The sequence below is a fragment of the Dermacentor variabilis genome, chromosome 6, assembly GCF_050947875.1.
Source record: "Dermacentor variabilis isolate Ectoservices chromosome 6, ASM5094787v1, whole genome shotgun sequence".
NCBI classification, from domain to species: domain Eukaryota; kingdom Metazoa; phylum Arthropoda; class Arachnida; order Ixodida; family Ixodidae; genus Dermacentor; species Dermacentor variabilis.
In genome coordinates this window covers 39,061,770-39,083,238 of record NC_134573.1, presented here as the reverse complement: position 1 = coordinate 39,083,238, position 21,469 = coordinate 39,061,770, and the positions used below count along the sequence as shown (strand labels likewise).

At 47.5% G+C, this 21,469-nt stretch overlaps 1 protein-coding gene across 2 annotated transcripts in view; it reads right to left on the bottom strand.

The window, feature by feature from the left end:
* Positions 1–1,021: 1,021 nt before the first annotated feature.
* The window catches only part of LOC142584129 (uncharacterized), a 36,949-nt gene continuing 16,501 nt past the window's right edge, over positions 1,022–21,469 (bottom strand). For both annotated transcript variants that reach the window (XM_075694303.1, XM_075694304.1), the window contains 2 exons: positions 11,153–11,313; positions 1,022–1,874 (listed from right to left, as the gene is read on the bottom strand). In XM_075694303.1, the coding sequence (XP_075550418.1) occupies positions 1,817–1,874; positions 11,153–11,313 (219 nt within the window). In that variant the 3' untranslated portion in view covers positions 1,022–1,816. The remainder of the gene's footprint in view (positions 1,875–11,152; positions 11,314–21,469) is intronic.

The following is a 21,469-nucleotide window of genomic DNA, read 5'->3' as shown; positions in this document are numbered from 1 at the left end:
TAAGCCTCCGTACGATGCAATGATAGTCTGGGCTTCAACCACTTGGTGGTCGAACATTGAGACTCAGTTTGGCGCAGGTAGGCACAGTTGTCTTAGGTTCTAACTTTGGAAAAGTAAAAGAGTAAGGAACTGTTTGCTTATGTGTTTATCATCAGTGTTCTGCAGACTCTGCATTTCACTGCGCAAGTCTTTTCACTGCAATCTATCTGCAAATTTGTTCCCTCCAACCTGCCTCCTGCTTCATTAACGCCGATTATCCCCTGAAGAGCCTCGATTAACTTCAAGGAGAACGAACAAACTTTACTGCTACTTTGTAGACATGACATCAAAACAACCCGCCGTGGTTGCTCAGTGGCTATGGTGTTGGGCTGCTGAGCACGAGGTCGCGGGATCGAATCCCGGCCACGGCGGCCGCATTTCGATGGGGGCGAAATGCGAAAACACCCGTGTGCTTAGATTTAGGTGCACGTTAAAGAACCCCAGGTGGTCAAAATTTCCGGAGTCCTCCACTACGGCGTGCCTCATAATCAGAAAGTGGTTTTGGCACGTAAAACCCCAAATATTATTATTATTATTATGACATCAAAACAAGTGATCCTTTCCCAAATCAAACTTACGGTCGCTTTTTATTGAATTACATGGCGATTCGGCATTTTTTCATAGTAGCCGCATACGAAAATCAAACACGCGACCTTGTGTTCAACAGCCAACCGTCATAACAACTATGCCAGGGTGGCAAGTCTAAAGATTGTGACACACTGGAGAAGTTGTCACTCAATGATGTGCCGGTTGCCGTTTTCCCCCGTGACTACAGCCTATAGTAAAGGGACACATAACCACAACAATTATGAAAGAATACGCGAGGACATGCACTTAAGTTCTTAGTGCACGCTGTTGCCTGAATGCAACGCAAAACGAGAAAAAAAGAAAGCATCAAAATTCACTATCATAAGTTTCACAGCTTTAATTACAAAATGTAATGTTGCAGCATACAGCTGCTGCAGTCCATGAAACTGGGATAAAAACAGGTACAGGGCGAAAAAAAAAAGGCAGCTAAGGCACTCATGGCATCAAAGTCGTGCGCCAAACACAAAACACGCAAGGATGCAGCAAATGTGCTGCAAATGTCGCTAGAAATAAGGCATATCTGACAAAGATACGTACCTGAGTGAATGGTGAAGCATTACGATACGAATCTAAAGCCTTCTTTAGTTTTGCAAATGATCTCCAACAAAAACCTGTTTATGTCAAAAGTGCTGCGTTTTCAGTATTGCAAATACGAATTATTCCTTGGGTTCCTAAATAGGCATGCCGGTGGAGAAAATGTTTTTCTGAGATTTTCTTTAACAAGATATCAAGATAGAAGATAACAAAATACAGGGCATCAAAAATAAGCAAAGCCCGTTTCAGATATCACTCTTTTCTATCAATGCAGTTGTAATTTTCGCGTACGTTGGAAGCGAGACAGAAACTTCAAAACAGACATTTAAGCAACATGTCTGGGGTGCCGAAAAAGATAAGAAGCATGGATACGATTGAATTACATCGCACTAGGAGTACGAAACAGATCGGGCACGAGCTTGAGTTTGAGCACGAGCCACGACATAGCGCCGTCCATAGCTCTTGTTGTATGTCAGAAGTAAAACGAGCACTTCTGCGGCGGGTTCGTGCGTGACCCTGGGGCGCAGGAGAAGACACGGCTGAATTCCTCGACGTGCCGCAGGAACCGAAGAGACGGCGGATATGCGCCGCACTGCGAGCGTCCCACGGCTAGGAAGAGCAGCATGTCCTCCGTGATGACCGCGACACCGCTGCCCTAGCCAATCCCGCGGCGCCGCGTGCTCCTAGTGCCAGGGTCACCAGGAATCACGGATCTGAAGGAGCAAGCGAAATAGAGAATGTTTACCGAGAATGCACCCGTCCAGATCCATCCATCCGTCCATCTATAAGTATGGACGGACCGACCGACCGACCGAAAGACAGACAGACAGACAGACAGACAGACAGACAGACAGACAGACAGACAGACAGACAGACAGACAGACAGACAGACAGACAGACGGACAGACGGACGGACGGACGGACAGACAGACAGACAGACAGACAGACAGACAGTCTTAAGGCCACTGCGGCAGTTAATCTGACCTACGGTCAAAGTGGTCTTTAATATAGAACCCGGCATGGTTGTCAGGCACCTACTTCTGTGTGGAAAACGTAACGCCAAGTCGTTCAGTTTCGTATTATAACTTCATTTTGGCACAGTTGCCTACTCGTCAGCTTATATAGTACTAAATAGTGAATGATTAAATACCGTATTTTCCCAAATATCACGCAAGATATTTTTTCTTTTGGAATTGCTAGAACACGCCTCGCGTTATATTTGGGTTCGTGACAAGTACCATCGCAATATGCTTTCTTTTTCCTTTCTTTTTCAGAGAGTCCAAAAGTCCCCCCTCGCGTTCTGTGGATGGTCGTGTTATTTGCGTACAAAAACGGTAAATAGAGCGTCGAAATAGAACTAAAACTTAAATTCTGGGGTTTTGCATCTCAAAACCGCGAGGTCGTTATGGGGTACGCTGTAGTGGAGGACTGCGGAATAATTTACACCAGGAGAAGTTTTTTAACGTGCGCCCACTGCATGCTACATTCCCATGGGGGCATTTCGTCCCCATAGAAATACGGCGCCGCGACCAGGCTTTGACCGCGCGCCCTCAGGTTTCGCAGCGCAACGCCACAGCCACTACGCCATCATCGCGGGTATCAAAATATAAGAATACAAAAAATGGGTTCATTTCACACAGACTGTGTCTGTGCAGAATTCACGATTACAGCAAAAAATGATGAGCGGCCCCGTTTTGTCATTGTCTGTGATGTCACAATGCCACCGAAAGAGCATTAACTTTGAAGGAGCAAGACGTTTGCATCATACATAAATTAAGTCCCGTATACCTGCATTAAGGTATCGGCAATTGTGCAGTGCCGTGGAGTATATAACGCGAGGCGTGTTCTAGCAATTCCAAAAGAAAAAGTATCTTGCGTGATATTTGGGAAAATACGGTATTTAATCATTCACTATTTAGTACTATATAAACTGACGAGTAGGCAACTGTGCCAAAATGAAGTTATAATACGAAACTGAACAAGCACCAGGTAAATGAAGTTTGTATGGATAATAAACCTCCTGGTAGCGGGCACGCTTCAAGCAAGAGCGGGATACTTGGACATCTCTGAGAGAGCATATTCTACGTTCGGGTGAAGGCGATCATAAAATCAAACTACGGAAGCGTTTATGCAAAACACCGTAATACTAGCGACCAACTTTATTGTTCTTGGGGATAAGCTAAAGCAGCATGTGGAGGTTCATCAAAGCCGTGTCCGTAAATGACTCATTATACAGCCTTTTTACCTGGTACGCTTGACGAAAGTTCCAAGTTTTGCAAGAATTACGCCACTGCGTACAAATGAATTGTCTGCCCAAGCGGACATCACTTGCAAGAAAAGCTAATTCAATCCATTCACTGATATAGTGGCCAAAATATTTGACTCAATATTGATCATTTCTGCTTTTGGTCTCAGTCTACCCTCGTTTGAATGAACGAGAAATGAAATTTAAATTCAAATTCAAATTTCGCCGTTACAAGCTTTACGGCACATCTCTATACTGGAATGTTGAAGGGACTTATTACGAAAGTCTTGCTACAACAAGTTTCTACATTTCGTAGTGGTCATATGAGTCGAAAAACTGGTGTCAAATTATTTTTATTAATTTAGCTAATTATAATCGGGTAACCCAAGCACTCTGCGATGCAAGAGTTTGGTCTACAAGGAAGCTGCAGCATCGCGCTTCCTTCTTCGCACGAGCTTCCGAGTGTCGCTTCGCGCAACTGGTGATTGGACGCGCAGTAATTTCAGAAGTTTGGGCGAGACCGCCACTTTATGACGCGCTATGGCGAAGGTCAATTCAGCAGAAACAGGTGCTTTATTTATTATAAATAACTACAGCGCCCGAGTTCGGCATTATCCTAGGGGGGCATTATCGTAGAAGGTGTTTTTTACGGCGCCCTTTTACGTCACAGGGTAGTTACGTTACAAGCCACACTTCGCGGTGCCGCAAGCGTAACCAGGTAATTTCAGCGAATAGTTCCACGCCAGTTATATCAGTCTACGTGGTCATTATGCAATGCTTCAACACAGAGCTATAGACTGCTGTGACGATTCCCTACAACTTGCCCATATAAACACGGCCCCTTAAGCTTGTAAAAACGTAATTAGGGTACTTACATAAATTATTACGGATTTATTTGGCATTTAACGACAAGCCGTGAGCACAGTTACGTCGGGTAGAGCGCAGAGCAGCCGAGCAGGCCCAGCCAAACGCAAGCGCGAGCTGCAGTGTCGAGGCGTCCGTCCTCTTTCCTGTTCAGCAGACAAGTGGCAGCAGTGATGATCGAGCTTTTCTTCATTGCAATGGCCCTGGGAGAGAAAAGACGCTATCCTGGCGACTTATGGTGAAGATGGGATAAGGTGTGGCAGAAGGGTTTGAGGCGGCTGACGGTGCCGCGACGGCGCACGTTGTCAGATGGCGTGAGAGACTCGACCATGTAGTCTATTGGAAACGTGCAGTGGACGATGCGGAAGGGCCCATGATATGGAGCCAGAAGCTTCGAGGAAAGACCCGGAACGTCGGTGGAATCCACGGCCAAACGAGGGAGCCAATATAGAATGTTGTAGTGGTTGAGCCATTGTCCTCCTGTCTGTTCTGTTGGTGTGCCCGATCTTCCGTAGTAGTATGCGAGCATGTTGTCGGCACTCTTCTGCGTACTTGGCGAGTTCTGAACTGGGCCGGCATTCGGAGGCGTTGGGTTGGTATGGCAGTACAGTGTGCAACATGCACGATGTTTCTCTTCCATACAGCAGAAAGAATGGTGAAAAGCCAGTGGTCACTTGCCTTGTGGTGTTATAAGCGTACGGTACAAAAGCGAGAACCATGTCCTAGTGGGAATGGTCGGACGCGACGTGCGTAGTGAGCATTTCGCCAAGAGTGCGGTTGAAGCACTCAGTTAAGCCGTCAGTTTGGGGGGGAGGTATGCCGTCGACTTGCGGTGACTTACGTGACGCTCAGTAAGGAGGGATTCGACGGCTTCGGAAAGGCACACACGCCCTCTCTTACTGAGAAGTTCACGAGGCGCACTGTACTGCGTAGAACGAAGAAGGCAACCTCACGTGCTCTAGCGGCAGAAAGGGCTGCTGTTTCGGAAAAGCAGGTGAGGTGGTCGACGCCAACGATGAGCCATCTGTTCGAAGAGGTCGTGGACGGGAGTGAGCCGTAAAGATCGATGCCGACGCAGTCGAAAGGACGCTCTGTGAAAGGTAGAGGTTTGAGTTCAAGCGGCGTAACCAGGAACGTAGTTGCGGACAAAGGTGTACAGTCAACAGCAAAAGTTTACAGGATACGGTTTATCCTGCAAATGTGAATTCCTGTACTGTTAAGGCATGACACTTCTAATTTAATGAATCCCTGTGTAGGTGGCGAAGGCTGCTACATGGAACATTTAATTCGGGGCTGTGTGACCATGCTCCACCAGAGTTCAGCTTCTTGGCAGATCCTGCGTCCCGTAAACTTTTCCGGTTGGCGGTGCATTCCGATCCGGTCAAAACAGTGGCGCAACCTCGTGTATGTCTCAACGCGCAGCCATGAGCACTCTGCGGGTCGGCGTGAAAACCAGCACAGATGTCGGAAAGCACGTGACGCGCTACGACCAGGAGCCACTTTCGACCGTCAGGCATACGGCACCGGCCACAGAGCAGGTTTTCGCGCACAACAAAATGAGCTGCTTGACGGCGGAGTGCGCCGGAGAGCGAGGCGGCAGATGGGGTGGACAGGATCTTAATGATGCTAACAATCCATGAATTCTTGCGCTGCTACGACGGCACAAAATCCAAGTCGAGCGCCCATACCAATGAAAGATCAACTGGTAGCGGACACTGAGAAAGGTCACCGGCGTCAATATGTTTCCGGCGAGATCTGCAGACCATTTGTACGTCGTACTCTTGCACCCGAAGTGCCCATCGGCCAAGGCGGCCAGAGGGTTCCTTTAGGGACCACGGCCTGCACAGAACGCGATGGTCCGTGATGACGATGAAGGGACGGCCATAGAAGTAGGGTCGGAACTTTGTCTAGAGAGTCTGCAAGGCGACATCACATTCAGGAGACCATTAAAGGGATGGCGATGCCAGCGCTAGAAGCTTCGGTAAAGCTACAACGAGGAGGAAGAGGAAAAACATTTATTGAAAAAAAGGACAAGCAGCTGTATTTCTGCTTGTGCGTGGAGGCGCCTTCAGACCTGAGCTCCTGCGGCTCTTGCTGTCCCCCGGGCCCGCCGCACCAGCTGCTGCTGGTCACGAGTATCCGAGCTAGTCAGCACGGCCTCCCTATGCTCCGGTGTGGGGTTAGGTATTTGCGGGGCTGCCTTCACGTTGGGGCACGCCCATGTGGGGCGATATAAAGAGGTGTAGTAGTAATTACAATGGTGACCTTTGTATGAGTATAGTCTAGGGTGTATTGCGTGTAGCCTGCTTAAATGAAGGTACGTGTTGGTTTTTAACTGTCGCTATGCTACGGCGTATTCGCGCGAGAGCGTCTTGTGTAGAGGTGGGCGTTGTCGTCTGTTCAATTTGTGTTGTAGTATGGCGTTGTATTGTAAAGGTGCAATGATGGTGGCGGAATTGCTCACAAAGCGATGAAAGTAGGAACAGAGTGTGATAAAACTCCGAAGGGTCATCAGTGATGCCGGTTTTGGGAAGCCGGCGATAGCACGGAGTTTGGCGGGGTTGGGGACGACACCATCTCTGGATACGACGTATCCCAAGGTAGTCAATTTACGGGCAGCAAAGCAACACTTCTTGATGTTCAGCTGGGAGCCAGCAGTTTTGAAGCACGTCAAAACCTGGTGGAGACGGGTGAGATGAGTCGAAATATTGGCGAAAATACGACGATGTCCTCCACATAGCATAGGCAGACGTTCCACTTTAAGCCACGAAGGATACTGTCCATCATGCGCTCAAAAGTGTCAGGCCCATTGCAGGGACAAAACGGCATGAGGGTAAATTCACATAACCCGTCAGGCTTCACGAATGCAATGTTAGGACAGTCACATCCGGCCACAGGAACTTGCCGGTAGCTATACCGCAGGTCTAAGAACGAAAAGTATTCAAAACCTTGCAACCTGGTAAGGGATAGACGTCCTTCGGTGCAACTTTTCTGAGATGGTGGTAATCAACACAGAATCGAATAGAGCCGTCTTCTTTTTTTTTTTTACGAGCACAACTCGGTACAACCACAAAATATGCGACGGCTATATGGCACCGCTTTCAAGCCTGTCCTCCACCTGGACAGCGAAAAGTCGCCGTTCTGCTGATGAGACACGATATGGGCGCTGCCGTAGCGGAGGTTGTGATACAGTGTCGATATTGTGTGTGACAGTGTTGGTACGGCGCAAGGTCTGCGCGGTACTATCGAAGGAAGTGCGGAACTGGTCATGTAGAGAAAAAGCTGTCCGCTGTGTTGTGTGAAAAACTCGGCGTCGATGCAAGGATGAAAGACTTCGGCAGCAACTGGTGGGTAGACGCAAGGTAACATAATTGCGCTAAGTGGGACAGCAGAAGAGTACTCCAGAACTTCCAGTGTATTACGAAGGTCAATGACATCGACTCTACCAAGGGACTCTGCACGAAGAAGAGCGAGCGATTGCAGACTAGCATCGGTTTGGCTCCAGAGGTTACGTCGAGAACGGCAAATGGAAGCGGCGGAGTTGTGAGCTGACTAAACAGTGGGGACGGCGTGAACAAGACAGGAGCTTCAGGCACAGGGGCACACGAAAAGCGATGAACACCGCACTTTCCGGAGTGACATCGGTATCGGCGGCTACAACAATGTTTTGTGGAACGGCGGCATGAATATTCGGCATAGTGTTGGAGAGGCCACGAAACGCGACTTCGGCACGGGCGCAGTCAGTGGCAGCATTATGATGTGGCAGAAAGCCCCACTCTGGGATTACGTCGCCAGGCCAGGAAGCCAGAAAAACAAACTCGGCTCTACAGAGAATGTTCTGAATAATGCGTCTGGCAGTGCACGCAGCAGACGGTTGGACAGGCTGAGGGCAGGCGGTGCGAAGTGAAACGCCAACAAGAGCCGTGGTGACCTTCCCAAGTCGTCGGCAAAGCGTCTCATTTTCTCATTTACTCAGGCCACTTAATTTCCTGCAGTCCTAGACTGGGCTTATTTGCCCTTGGCCCCATTCTGTAACTTTAATTGTCCAGGGGCTGCCTTCCTTACGCATTACGTGGCCTGTGCAGCTCTATATTTTTCTAGTAATGCCAACTAGAATATGTGCTATGCCCGTTTCCGCTCTGATACACACCGCTCCATTTCTGTCTCTTAGCGTCACGCCTAACATTTTAGAGCGCGGTTCTTAGGTGCCCGTTCCTACGGCGAGCGTCAGCGTCGCATCTCGTCACCGAGCAAACTTGCACAGCGAAGGATGAAAGCAAACGCGGAGCGTAGAGGAAGATGAAAGACGACGATAGTGAAAAGAGTGCCAGGAAGAAAGCGGAGCAGGAGGGTGCGCAGGGGGGCGAAAGCGCGAGAAGGGCAGTGCCGCGCAAGAGACGCTGTGCTGCGATGATGGCTACGAGATGGCGCCAGAGTAGCGCGCGTCGTCTGCATGGAAACAAAGCGCTGCATGAGGGGAGGTCTGTCTGCTGCGGCTGCTGTGAATTGCACACCCACGCGTCACCTGCGCGCTGCTTCTCGCGATTTCGCGATTAGTGAGGCAGTCGCGCCACGCTTCCGTCCGTTTGCAGCGTGCCGCACGAGACATATTGTGCGCGTCACCCAATATATCGCGAAATGAGAACACCTATAAAGCTGCGCTCAATTTTCGCATTAGGGAGTATCGCATTTGTCGGTGAAATTTTTTTCGTTCCTTAGCTCTTTGCATGGTCTCTAAATTGTTTTAGAGCTTCTTTGTTAACTTCTAAGTTCCTGCCCCATGTGCTAGCACTGGTAGAATGCAATGATCATGCACACTTATTTTCAGTGACAGTGGTAAGCTCCTAGTCAGGATTTGTTATTGCCTGTCGTATGCGCTCCAGCTCAATTTTTCTGTAAGTTTCCTTTACATGATCAGAGTCCCCTGTGAGTTTTTTAGCTGGATAAATCTACTCTTGCACAGACTCGAGAGAGTGAGTGGCGATCATGAATTTCAGTTTTTTGCCAGACTATTGAACATTATATTTGTCTTCTGCATAATAATGGTTAAAGTGAGATTGCATATAAGGGAGCAGCATGCCAAAATATCTAGTATGAAACATATATAAAAACCCAGAACACATACTAGTTATCTGATGTCAATCGCGCTTTTGGGTACTTGACTGAACTACGTACATATTTATGGTATATCACCAATATATGTTTTTCAAAGCACTGGATGAATTAGCAGCAGCTAATGAGTCTACTGCAAGATCTTGCAGGTTACTGATATTGAGGGCCACACTGCGAGACACCTTGCATGTGCCACTGTCCAGCTACTGCCCAGCTAAAGTGCCCAGCTAAATACTTGGAGGGAGGTTTCACTAGGCGTGCCGTATACTTGAATGCACTTTCGGTAGAGAAAGCAGGTATGAGCTTGAAAGCGGACTCAATGTACCCGTTTATTCGTTCATCCTTTCACAGCAATCTCCTCCGTGCCGACACTTGAAACACAGCATGGGAATGCTCGTCCTTGTGATCCGTAACACAACCATCTCTAGCGGTGACCCCCCCTCCCGCTCACCCCCCCCCCCCCAGATTGCGCACTCCAATGTTTGCACATCTCGAACAGATCCTTGGTGTTGACGTGACTAGTGGGAAGTGTCACGGCGAATGTCCATCTTTTGTCCTTTATTTGCTGTCTATGTCAACATTTAATTTCCTTTATTTTGCGGCCACCGCTCATTAATATCTTACTTTTGGATTGGCAGCACAGCGCCCAGTGCTCTGAATACAGTTTCTGCCCCGTGCAGGCCAGCCAACCTCTGTTTTTCAGCATAGTAATTGAAAAGCTAATTTTTACACGTCTGACAAAATACCTCACAAGATTTAGCGCTATTTCACCGAGCCAGTTCGAATTCCGCCCTGGGCTTTCTACTGACCTTGCTCTAATTTCTCTAACAGACATATTAAAGTTAACTATTGATGAATGCAACTGTTCAGGCTCTCGTTTTATTGATCTTACTAAGGCTTTCAACTCATGGCAGTCAAGCTTAGTGCAATCGGTATACATGGCCCCCTCTGCTTCTACTAAAAGATTACCTAAAACACAGAGCGCTGGTAGTTCATATCTCAGGTGCTTCTAACGTGAAAACTTCTAACATAGGTGCGCCTCATGACTCCACTCTAGGCCTAGATTTATTCTTAATATACACAAATGATTTAGCACAATGCCTAAGCTTTTCTATAGATACAGATTACATGCAGATACCGCTACAAGTACCTCTGATAAAACTCGTGAGTCGTTAATTACTAAATTAGGCACTGATCTAATAAACATAACAAACGGGATCCATAATAACAGGTTAAAGACTATTGCTGGGAAAGCCAAGTTTGCAGTGTTTATTTCTCGCCAAAAAAGCCATGCAAGTCATACTCCTTGTACCTCACTCAGTTTACTTTTAATTCCTGCTCACGCTCCCTGCACATTTCTTGGTGTTCCACAGGATCGTAACCTGAAATACTACAATCATTTCAATAGAATTTAAAAAATATAGCATGGAACATACGCAAACTTAAAGCACATAGTACAGTAGCCCTTAAGGCCGGATCGCATGGCTACAAAACATCGTTGCGCAGAGCCATAAAACTAGAATTAGGTCATCGCCCGCATTGCCCAACGGCGAACGCGTCGATTGCAGTTTGTGCAAGGAGTATTTCGCGTATACGATTTATACCGGTATGCGGTGTAGGCTTTGCATTCGGTAAAGAATGCAGAAGTAAGGAATGTGTCAAGACTAACGTGTCGAAATGCCCCAAACTGTAGCAAAGCTTCAAAACTTTCTATTCCCTCTTTGTAGTGACACACACACACACACAATGAATAGGACACGTTCACTTTACCGGGATGCAGCTCTGTAAGCTTCCAACGCAATTTCAGTGGCAGTGATTTCCATCAGGGCCTCCTGGCCGCCGGCGCAGGTGGCTTTCTTCTGCAACGCTTTGCGACTGCCCGGCGACATCCAGCTGCGGATTCTACGGTCGGTGTCCAGGAACGAGCCCCTCTGAGTGTGAAACACGATAAGCCTAATGTCAGAAGTATTTGGCGCAATATCGCAGTGCCGGTGACAAAAACCATGCCCTGCTTTCTGCATTAATTACGCAGTGCGTAAAAATGTTCAGGCTTCTTCCCCGTCTGTCACGTGAGTGAATTTTAGCCTGAAATAACTTTTATTTCTGCTACATTGCCTTTGCTACCTTGTGTTTATTTCGCCATGGTCACCGTAACGGCCCCGCAGCTGTGATCACGTAAGCGGCGTCTCCATGACACGTGATCCACCACAGCTCAGCATTGCTTACATATGTTTGCGCAGTTAAGGCGATCATCCATAGAACGGGCAACGTATTTGCATGGAGACATCTGGAAGGACAACTCCACACGTCTCGTCGACGCATTTTTTACAGTGGAACTGTTAGAACCTCGCTGGGTTTCTCTTGATGTCCACAGCTTCACTGAGCTGGGGGAGAGAGAGCTGTGAGAGAGTGAAAGCAGAGTATGAAAAAGTTATGCAGATCCCACGCACTAACGGAATCGATGTAAGCGAAGCTTTCCGTGCTGGATGCTTTGGTTGACGATAATTAGCGGTGATGTTCATGGCCAAAGCTTAATTTCTTCAATGTTTAGGCCCAAAACGAGAGTGGTGAGTTGATGTTAAACGTTACCTTACGTGCACCACTGCTGTTTGCGTAGTACACAGAACACACAGGGATAGGTGTTTGCTTGAGGCTTTGTTGTGCCCCACATCTTATAAACTCTGGGAAGGTTGAGCGTTGTCATTGCCTCACATAGCGCATCGCATTGTGGCAGAAGTATTACACTTGAATTGCATTATGGGGATGCACATGCCAAAAGCACACTTGGATTATGAGGCACGCCGAAGTGGCGGACTCCGGATTAATGTTAACACCGTGATGTTCTTTAATGTGTCCCAAAACTAAGTGCACGTGCGTGTTCTATTTCGCCCCCGTCGAAATGCGGCTGCCGCGATTGGGATCAAATTCACGACGTCTAGCAATGCCATAGGCGCAAAACTAACGCGGCGGGCACAGAAGTGTTGATTTGACGGTCGACCGCTTCCGCAGTGTCTATTGGACCCTACGGTGCGCTTTAATGATTGCAGCTCCGATTCTGCCCGCGCACTGCGTGACTTGCCCGCGTGGCATATTTGCATGGCGTTTATTTTTGGGAAATAGCAGCTACGCATTTTACCGTACCTTGAACTTAAGCTTATTCTGTTTCCCCGCAACTACTGTCGTATAGTAGTGGGGTTTCCTTCCCTTCTCACGTCTCCTTCCCCTCTCTCTCTGGCCTCTTCTCTCTACAGTTCTATCTGCGTCCCCTCTAGCCTCGCACGTTAGTACAAAGGGAAGCGCTACAGTTTCTGAGACGCTGGCGTGAGATTTCGTAGCGAATGTACATGCTTTTTCAGGGCTCCGTGGCGGCGACGAGATCATAAGATTTTTTGTATGCTTTGAGCTTGCTTGTCTTTAATTTGCTGATTTTTTATCCTTTCAATAATAATTGGGAAGTTTTCTTCTTTTTTTCTGTCTCTCTCATTTTTCGTGTGCATTTGGTTTTGCAGGATAGTCAGAAAGTCCTTTCGCACCACGTGCTTCAACACGCGCAGCAGGGTGGGACGTTAAGTCTTTATAGCCTTTAAATAGTAGCTTGGAAGTGGCAAGACTAATGGCTATTAGTGGTTTTACTGTGTGTGCTTTCGTATCGGGAATATTGCTTCGGTAGGAAAGTGAGAGCGTGGTCGCGTGGTCGAACGCGTGCGCACACATGTCATACCTTTAGTCTATGCGGCATTGACTACTTTTAAAACATTGGCGAGAATAACTTTGCGACATTTTAAGGATTTAGATCCTGTGCGTATCGGTTTTCGCTAGAAGGCACGTGCTCTGCATTAGTATAGTACTATAGTATTTGGATTGAACAAGCCGTGCAATACATGGCGAGAAAGCCGAGAAATCGCGCAGTGTACGGAGGGTCCCTCAAGGCAGACGAGGAGACGGATGAGAATAGAGAAGTAATCGAGTCAATCGTCACACACTGTGATGTCGACGCTAGGCTGAAGAAAACTGAGGCATTCCAGAAAGAGTTGTCAAACAGGTCAAAAAATGAGCTAACTACGGAGCGTGACGCACGGAAGGTACTGGAAGAAAGACTTCAAGCAGCCAAGAAAAAGCTGAACAGGGCCGCCGTTGTGAACGAGAATGGTCGGAACCATGGAACGCAGTCCCCCGACGTGACGGGAGAGGGAGTGTCAACAAAGCAAGTGGAATGCGTACAACGTGGACAGGAGGTAGCTGGAAAGAGCGACACCTACCTTGAGGCACCCACACACAAAAAGCAATAGCGCAGGAGTCAATGTCTAGCGGTGATATTTAATATTTAGCAAGAAGTTCAAAACTAGTGCGCATGCGCTAATCATCTGGTCGGATATTTGCCAGAATAAAAGGCTTAGCGTAGCCAAAACATTGGACGGAGTCCAAATCTTACTCTGCTTACTCTCTGTTTTCTACTTTGTCCGCGTCCATGTTTGGTGCATTGATTGCACGTGCTTTGCATGATTGGTGCATTGCTTGCACGTGATGTTCTCAATGTCTAGCGGTGATATTTAATATTTAGCAAGAAGTTCAAAACTAGTGCTCATGCGCTAATCATCTGGTCGGATTTTTGCCAGAATAACAGGCTTAGCGTAGCCAAAACATTGGACGGAGTTTTAGAGTGCACTATGGCAGCTGATTAAAAAAGCACGTGGCACTGTATTAATGTTCATGAGAAGCTCCTTCCAGCTCTCTAGAAGTTAGTGGTGCCTCGGACAACGAGCTAGGCGAACACATCAAAATGTTTTCTACCACGTTTTGTCGCCTGCTACTCCCAGCTTGGAGTATAATGCTTGTCCTCTAGCGACCCCCTCGTTGGGATATTATTATGCTCCGTATGATCGGAGTAGAATTTTTACTCCGTGCGAGCGGAATTTTTGCGTGGAAATAAGGGAGGATTTTTTCCTGTCTTTATTTTTTGCTTTGCAATGGACGGAGATTTTTCGAGGTGCAACGGGAGTATAAAAAGAGGCAACGCGTGAGTTTGCGCGAAGATCCCTACATGCAGAGGCTGCTGTGCAAATTGCGAAATATACACAGAAGACCGGGTCAAATTGAACGAAACAAGTCAATGAAACCACATATATCATGACATACATAAACATTTCAGAAACGACCAATGCAGAACTTTGAGAGACATCCCACGTACACGCGATACTCAAAAAGCAACGCTCCCAGTATATATAGCCACGTTACTGTGTGCCTCGAAACCGCCTATGGAGCAGCTGTGCTGTTTTCAGAATTATGACTCACATGCTTGTTCACACGAGATCTGCCTCTCTGCAATTAACAGAATACCTTAATCAACACAAAACTGTTAATTCAGAATAGTGAGAGAAAAGAGTTAATGGCGTAATTTTTTCTAAATTAGTATGCCATTCTGTGAGTGCTGGAGCGACTTCGCATACTGCCGGCGTTCGCGGCCAAAAAGTAGTGCGTTAGTTACAGTAAGCAAGAAAAATGTAAGTGCGTGTACTTCATAGCAAAATTAATTTTTTACGATATAGTGGTAGCGTAGCAAGAAATTATTACGTGTGAGCATTACCCGCAGCATCCGACGTAACACCGAAAAGTGCGCAGTCATACATTGTCTACACTGCACTACTTGCTCTGCGTCCAAGCAATCTCTCTCTCTCGGTTGCGAAAACGAGCTACATCGCTGATATTTCGAGTGAATCCCTAAACTCGGAGCCGGCAGGCATGCTTCTAAATCAGTGTCTCGGATAGAGTATAATGTTAATGCAATATCGGAAGCAACAACGTGACCAAAACCTTGTATGCGCGATATCAATTCGATTCACACCGCTCAGTAAAAATCTTTATTTGCAGTCCTACCGTTTTTCTTCGGGCGAGAATATCCGCACACAGATACATAAAAACAGTTACTTGCAGTCCGGTTTTTCTCATTGGCAACACAGCACCGCAACGAACTTGGGGTACGCCATTAATGTGCGACTAGCACGGACGTCGTCGCTCGAACAGTGGCTGCTGTTGCCATTGATATACGCGGTCCTTTCAAACATTACACCGGACGTTGTCAGCATGTACCCAAAAGGACAAAAAATGCGCTTTTCAAGTGCTGAAGAACGCAAGCCACGGTCACGCAGCACGAAAACACAATCGGAACCTGACCCGACATCTCGAACCAGTGAGCAGCTTCGAGGTATACCTAAGCCTTTTTGCGCACTTGAAAACGTTGCTCTTGCATTCATCGTTGTCAGCAAAGTGATCAAGCTAACGTGCTTGAAGCTGAGATACCGTGAGCTTCAGGCATGCCTATAACACTTTCTGGAAGTAAATACGGGAAACAAATTGACGAAACACTGTCACGGAACGACACTTCACAGATGTAAACAAACCGTCAGCCATGAGCACTGCCGACTCCGCCGAACGCGTCAGGTCGCTGGCGAGGCGCACAGCCTCATGGGAAGCGCCTCGTGCCCAACCTGTTTCGGCGAAGGGGAGATTTTTAAAACTCCGTGTCGGATTTTTCACAGGAGAACAAGATATCGAAGCGGAGCAAAATCGCGTCATGTCGCCTTAATACTCCCGCAGCTAGCCAACGGAGTGAAACGAGGGAATGGTGCTGTTTTTACGCGACAACGTTAAGGAGCTCGTGTCGCAGAAAAACCAGTGTCGTCGGTGTCGGCATCGGCGGCGTTGGCTGTGAGCGAAAATTCCCGGAAGGCAATTTATAAATAAATATTGGAGGACGCTTAAACTCCGCCTTCAAGAGTGGAACGCGATAGCGTTATCTCACACCGTTCGCACCGACCACTCAAAACGATATACGCGAGCCAAACGTCGTGATCGGCACGGACAGCCGGGCCGCGACGCGCCATGAAGGCGGACGCGACCATGGGGCGAGTGGCGCGCCACGTGTCGGGGCAGCGCCGTACATTGCGAGCAGGGGGTTCTTCTGTGTTTGCCGCCAGATGGCTCTGCGTGTGCGCAGAGCGCAGAAGAAATGTAGCGGAAACGTACTTTGCTACTCATGTAACTGCGACTTCTGTAATTTACATGCTCATAATTACCGATATACACCACAGTATACCTTTCTACAGCACGTTTCTAAGGCAACACCGCATTCACTAGTGGCGCTTTTATGGCGCTTTGAACTATCGAACTCGTGTTTTTTCGTGTCGCAGAAAAGCCGGTGTCGTCGGCGTCGGTGGCGTTGGCCGTGAGCCGAAATATCCCGGTAAGCAACTTATAAATAAAAATTACTTGCAAGGTGGGAATCGAACCAGGGTCTCCGGAGTGTCAGACGGAGACACTACCACTCAGCCGCGAGTTTTTATGCGTTGCATATTGCAATCACTCAGTTCAGCCCTTTGGCGCGGCCGGGCAGCCACCATTGACCTTTAGCGCAACCACGTGACGTGACGTCACGACAGCCGGAGGAAAAGCTGGGCCCCAACTCGCGCGGTCGCGCGCGGTCGCGCGCGGCCGCAGCCACCACCTGACTCCCGCTCCTCCCGCTAGGGGCGCTGCGCCGGCGCGTGACGTCACGGAGGAAAAGCTGGGCCCCAACTCGTGCGGTCGCGCGCGGCTGCAGCCACCACCTGACTCCCGCTCCTTCCGCTAGGGCGCTGCGCCGGCGCGTGACGTCATGGAGGAAAAGCTGGGCCCCAACTGGCGCGGTCGCGCGCGGCCTCAGCCACCACCTGACCGCGCAATATGTAATGCTTTCTTGGGTTAACCAAGCTAAGCCTGGCCATTTTTCTTCTTTTTTTTCTTTTTCTTTATTGCCTCGCTTGACACAGAGTTTACGAGATCCGAAGAACAGATTAACAAGATCATAGTAGCGAGAACCGTCAGCTGTTTGCTGACTAGAAGTCATCAGTATTTCGACATCTGCAACAACATTTGTAATCTTGGAACCCACTGTGGTACATACGGCTGCACCTTCTGCACTTCGACAAAATGGGACGCCGATTCGCAAAAATATTCGCGAAATGGTCTAGCGTCGATATACGCATTGTGTACAGCAGTCCGAGTTCGCCATATGCTGTGCAGGCCCAGGAGCATAACCAGATCGAAAGACACACCATCGTCGTTTTCGACCATGAGATAACGGATTCGATGCGGACTTAATGGCAACTCTTTTTTCAAGGTTCTCTGTAAGATGTCCCAGAAGAACACTCCACCCCAGCAATCTAAAAACACATGCTCAATTGTCTCTGGTTTTTTGCATAACAAACAATGAGTACTCCATGGAACAAATAAACCCTCTTCTTCTTGCCATGTTTTAACGAGTAAGGTTCCTGTGTGAAGCTTAAAAAAATGTTTGAACCCCTGGCGCAACCAGCATTTCTCTAACGCGTTTCAAGACAGATTTTCCTTTGCCTGCACAGTGTAATACACGGTATAATGGCACAGGAAATAACACATCCACAAGGTCTTTGTACAGTTTTTTACGTGACACATCAGTCAAATATAGCAAAGAAAAACGCACCGATACGAAGCGGAAAGATGACACCACTTCTTTTAGATATCCCCGTACTGGTCCTTGCCGTCACACCGAAGACACAACTCCGGTAGCATTTTACCCAACCTCAGTTGAATCATAGTTCTCAGAAAAGTATCGTCTACATCTCTGAGAAAAACAAATCGACTGACGAGTTGTCACACATACAGATGCACTGAGCCAAGCCCACCATCACTCCCTTTTTTAAACAGATTTGTTCGGCTCGTTTTTTGCCATAGAAAGCTCCAGATAAAGAATGCGTACACTATGCATTTTTTGTACATTTCACCTGCTGCAATGCAAAACTTGCATTACATACCATAGCTTGCTTACGAGAAATAGGTTGCACGCCATGGCCCGTGCGAAAATCGACTGATCCCATCCTTTCCACTTTTGTGCATTTTCACGTAACGCCTCTGTTTTTTTCCAATAAGGCTCGTTGTCAGAGTAGTACCGCAGGGGCACTCTTAAGTATTTTGTCGGTGTTTCTTGCCATTTAATGTTCAAGAGCATCCTTGGTGCGACATCCCATTCCCCATGCCAAAACCTAAGGCACTTGTCCCAGTTTACTGCACTACCACTTGCTCGACAGAAACTTTTTACAGCATTGACAGCATGCATTATACTTTCATGATCAACACAGAAAACTGCAATGTCATCAGCGTAAGCAAGAAGGCTTACCTCGGCTTGATGTAACTGAAATCCTTGTGACGCGTTGTTCCTAATTACGCTTAGACAAAATGGCTCAATATATATGCAAAAAAGAAGCGGTGATAACGAGCACCCTTGTCTGACTGAGCGCTGTACTGGTATGTACTCACCTACTGATTTGTTTATTATCAATCTCGTCGTACATCCGGCGTAAGCCATCCGCACACCTTCGCTGATCACATTGCCTACATTAACATTTTCAAGTATAGATAGAAGCAGGTCGTGTGGCACGCGGTCGAATGCCTTCTAAAGGTGAACTTGCAGCATAGCGACACTGAGTTGCACTGCGTCACAGCATTCAAGGATTGATCGTGTTATGTGTATATTTGTCATAATTGTCCTTTCTTTTATTCCGCACGTTTGATGTGGACCGACTAAATCTTTCATTACTGTCTGCAACCTGTTAGCCAATACTTTCATTAAAATATTATAGTCAATGTTTGTCAGACTAACCAGGCTATACCATGTGACATTATGTAATTTGATTCGGTCTTCAGTTTTGAGTATTAGGACCATGTGTGCTGACAAAAAGGACGGCGGTAGATGTTTGTTCGCGTAAGCCTCGTTGTATACTTCAGTCAAAGCAGGCGCGATAACACCCTTAAACGCCTTGTACAATGCAGCGCCTAAGCCATCTGGTCCCGGTGATTTGCCATTATTTAAAAGGTCAGTCGCATTCTTAACTTCCTCCACTGTTATGGGCACTTCTAATATTTCCTTAGTTTCATCATCTAATGTTTGCATCAATGACATGAAGTCTTTTTTAAATCTATCGGTGTCAACTTGGCTACGAGAAAACAATACCTTCTAATATTTCAAAAAAGAACTTGCTATTGTGTCTTTGTTGGTAGACAGTGACCCATTATGTTCTATTTCTGTTATTGCATTTTGGAATGCATATTTCTTTTCGACTCCCAAGGCACGTTTTGTTGGCATTTCTCCTGTGCAACATTTTTCACCTCTGGCTCGTATCCATGCTCCATTGTATCGCTCTTCGTCTATCAGCTCAGGTTTTTCTTTACTCTTTTTATGTCTTCTAAGAAATAACCGGGTTGTATACTTTCCGCTTCCAATAACAATTGCTTCAGATTCCATCTAAGACGAGACTCGAGTTCTTTTTTTCGGGTGACTTAAAACACTGGCCCTTCCAAGTGCTTTCAATTTATTTGTTTGCTTACAAACTTCCCATTTATGTCCCCAACTATCTAAGTTTTGAGTTGTTTTTTTTTTGTCTATAGCCTTGACAAACTGCTAACAAAACTCGTCGTCTTTCAGCAAGTTTGCATTGAATTTCCAGAGATCCCATTAAATTTCTTTGTGATTTGTTTTTTTCTTTTCCAACACGGAAAGAAACCAAACAATGTTCACTAAACGCAACAGGTGTGACTCGGCAACCTCGACACGACGGAATTTGTTCAGCCGACACGTACACTCTGTCAACTCTAGCATGGCTCACACCCTGAAAGAGGGTAAAGGTGACCGCTTTTCCGCCGCAAAGACATTCACCCACGTCTTCTAGATCAAATTCTGCAATCATATCTTTCAAAACATCAGTACTTGCATCATTGTGTTTCCCACTGGTTTTGTCACATTTCGCACAGACACAATTGAAATCTCCAGCCAGGATTAGTCTACGCTCGCTTTTCAAGTACGTCTCAATTTCTTCAAAAAAAAAGCTTTCGCTCTTGAGCCTGAGTTGGTGCATAAAGACAAATTACTCGCCAATTTTCTGTTAAGAGGGAAAAGTCAGATACAATGAAACGGCCTGACTCAGAGGTGGTCACAGACTGCACTACAGCACCAAGGCTCTGCCGAATTAACAAAATGCACCCCGAAGACCTCCCACCGCATGGCCAAGACACACATTATAGCGTCTCGCCAAAGGACACACCGTACGCTCTGTCTGATTGTCTCTCTATACTTTGATCTCCTGAATGGCTACAATATCAAAATCATGCTCCGTTACGAGGCGGTAAAGTTCGTTTTGCCGCCTCTTGGCACTAAGCCCTCGGACGTTAAATGTTGCTATATTTATCGACCTCTCTAAGGAGTCCATATTGGCGAGTGACACCAGACCGAGTCTACGGCGCTCGCCTCCCAGACCTTGCCTTGTAGCATAACACAGTCCAGTCGACGCTCAGGGCGTCGACTTGCCGCCGCCGCCGCGTGTTACCGACGCCGACCGCTGGTGGTTACACGAGGCTTTTTAACACGATAAGGATAAGGAGCTCGTGTCGCAGAAAAGTCTGTGTCGGCATCGGCGGAGTTGGCCGTGAGCGACAAATCCCAGAATGCACTTCAGAAATAAAAAACAACTTGCACGACGGGCTGGGTGGGAATCGAACCAGGGTCTCCGGAGTGTGAGACGGTGGCACTACCATTCAGCCACAAGTTCGATAGTTCAAAGTAGGACAAAAGCGCCTCTAGTCAATGCTGTGTTGCCTTAGAAACGTGCCGTAGAAAGTTATACTGCGGTGTATATAGGTAATTATGAGCATGTAAATTACAGAAGTCGCAGTTACACGAGTTGCGAAGTACGTTTCCGCTACATTTCTTCTGCGCTCTGCGCACACGCAGAGCCATCTTCCGGCAAAAATAGGAGACCCCCTCCTCGCAATGTACGGCGCTGCCCCGACAGCTAGCGTGCCACTCGCCCGCGCGACGCGGCTCCTCTTTCCGCTCACAGCGCGATTCCTAGGTGCAGCGTCCGATGCGGGACGCCTCTGACGTGATGCTGCGCCGTAACGCGTCTGTTGGGAAAGCGTCCCCTGCGATATTGGCCGTGCTGCTGGCGAGGAGCCATGCGTCTGCGTAGTGCTCCCAAGCAAGATAGAGGACGATCCCATCGAGGCGTCAGCTCCATGATC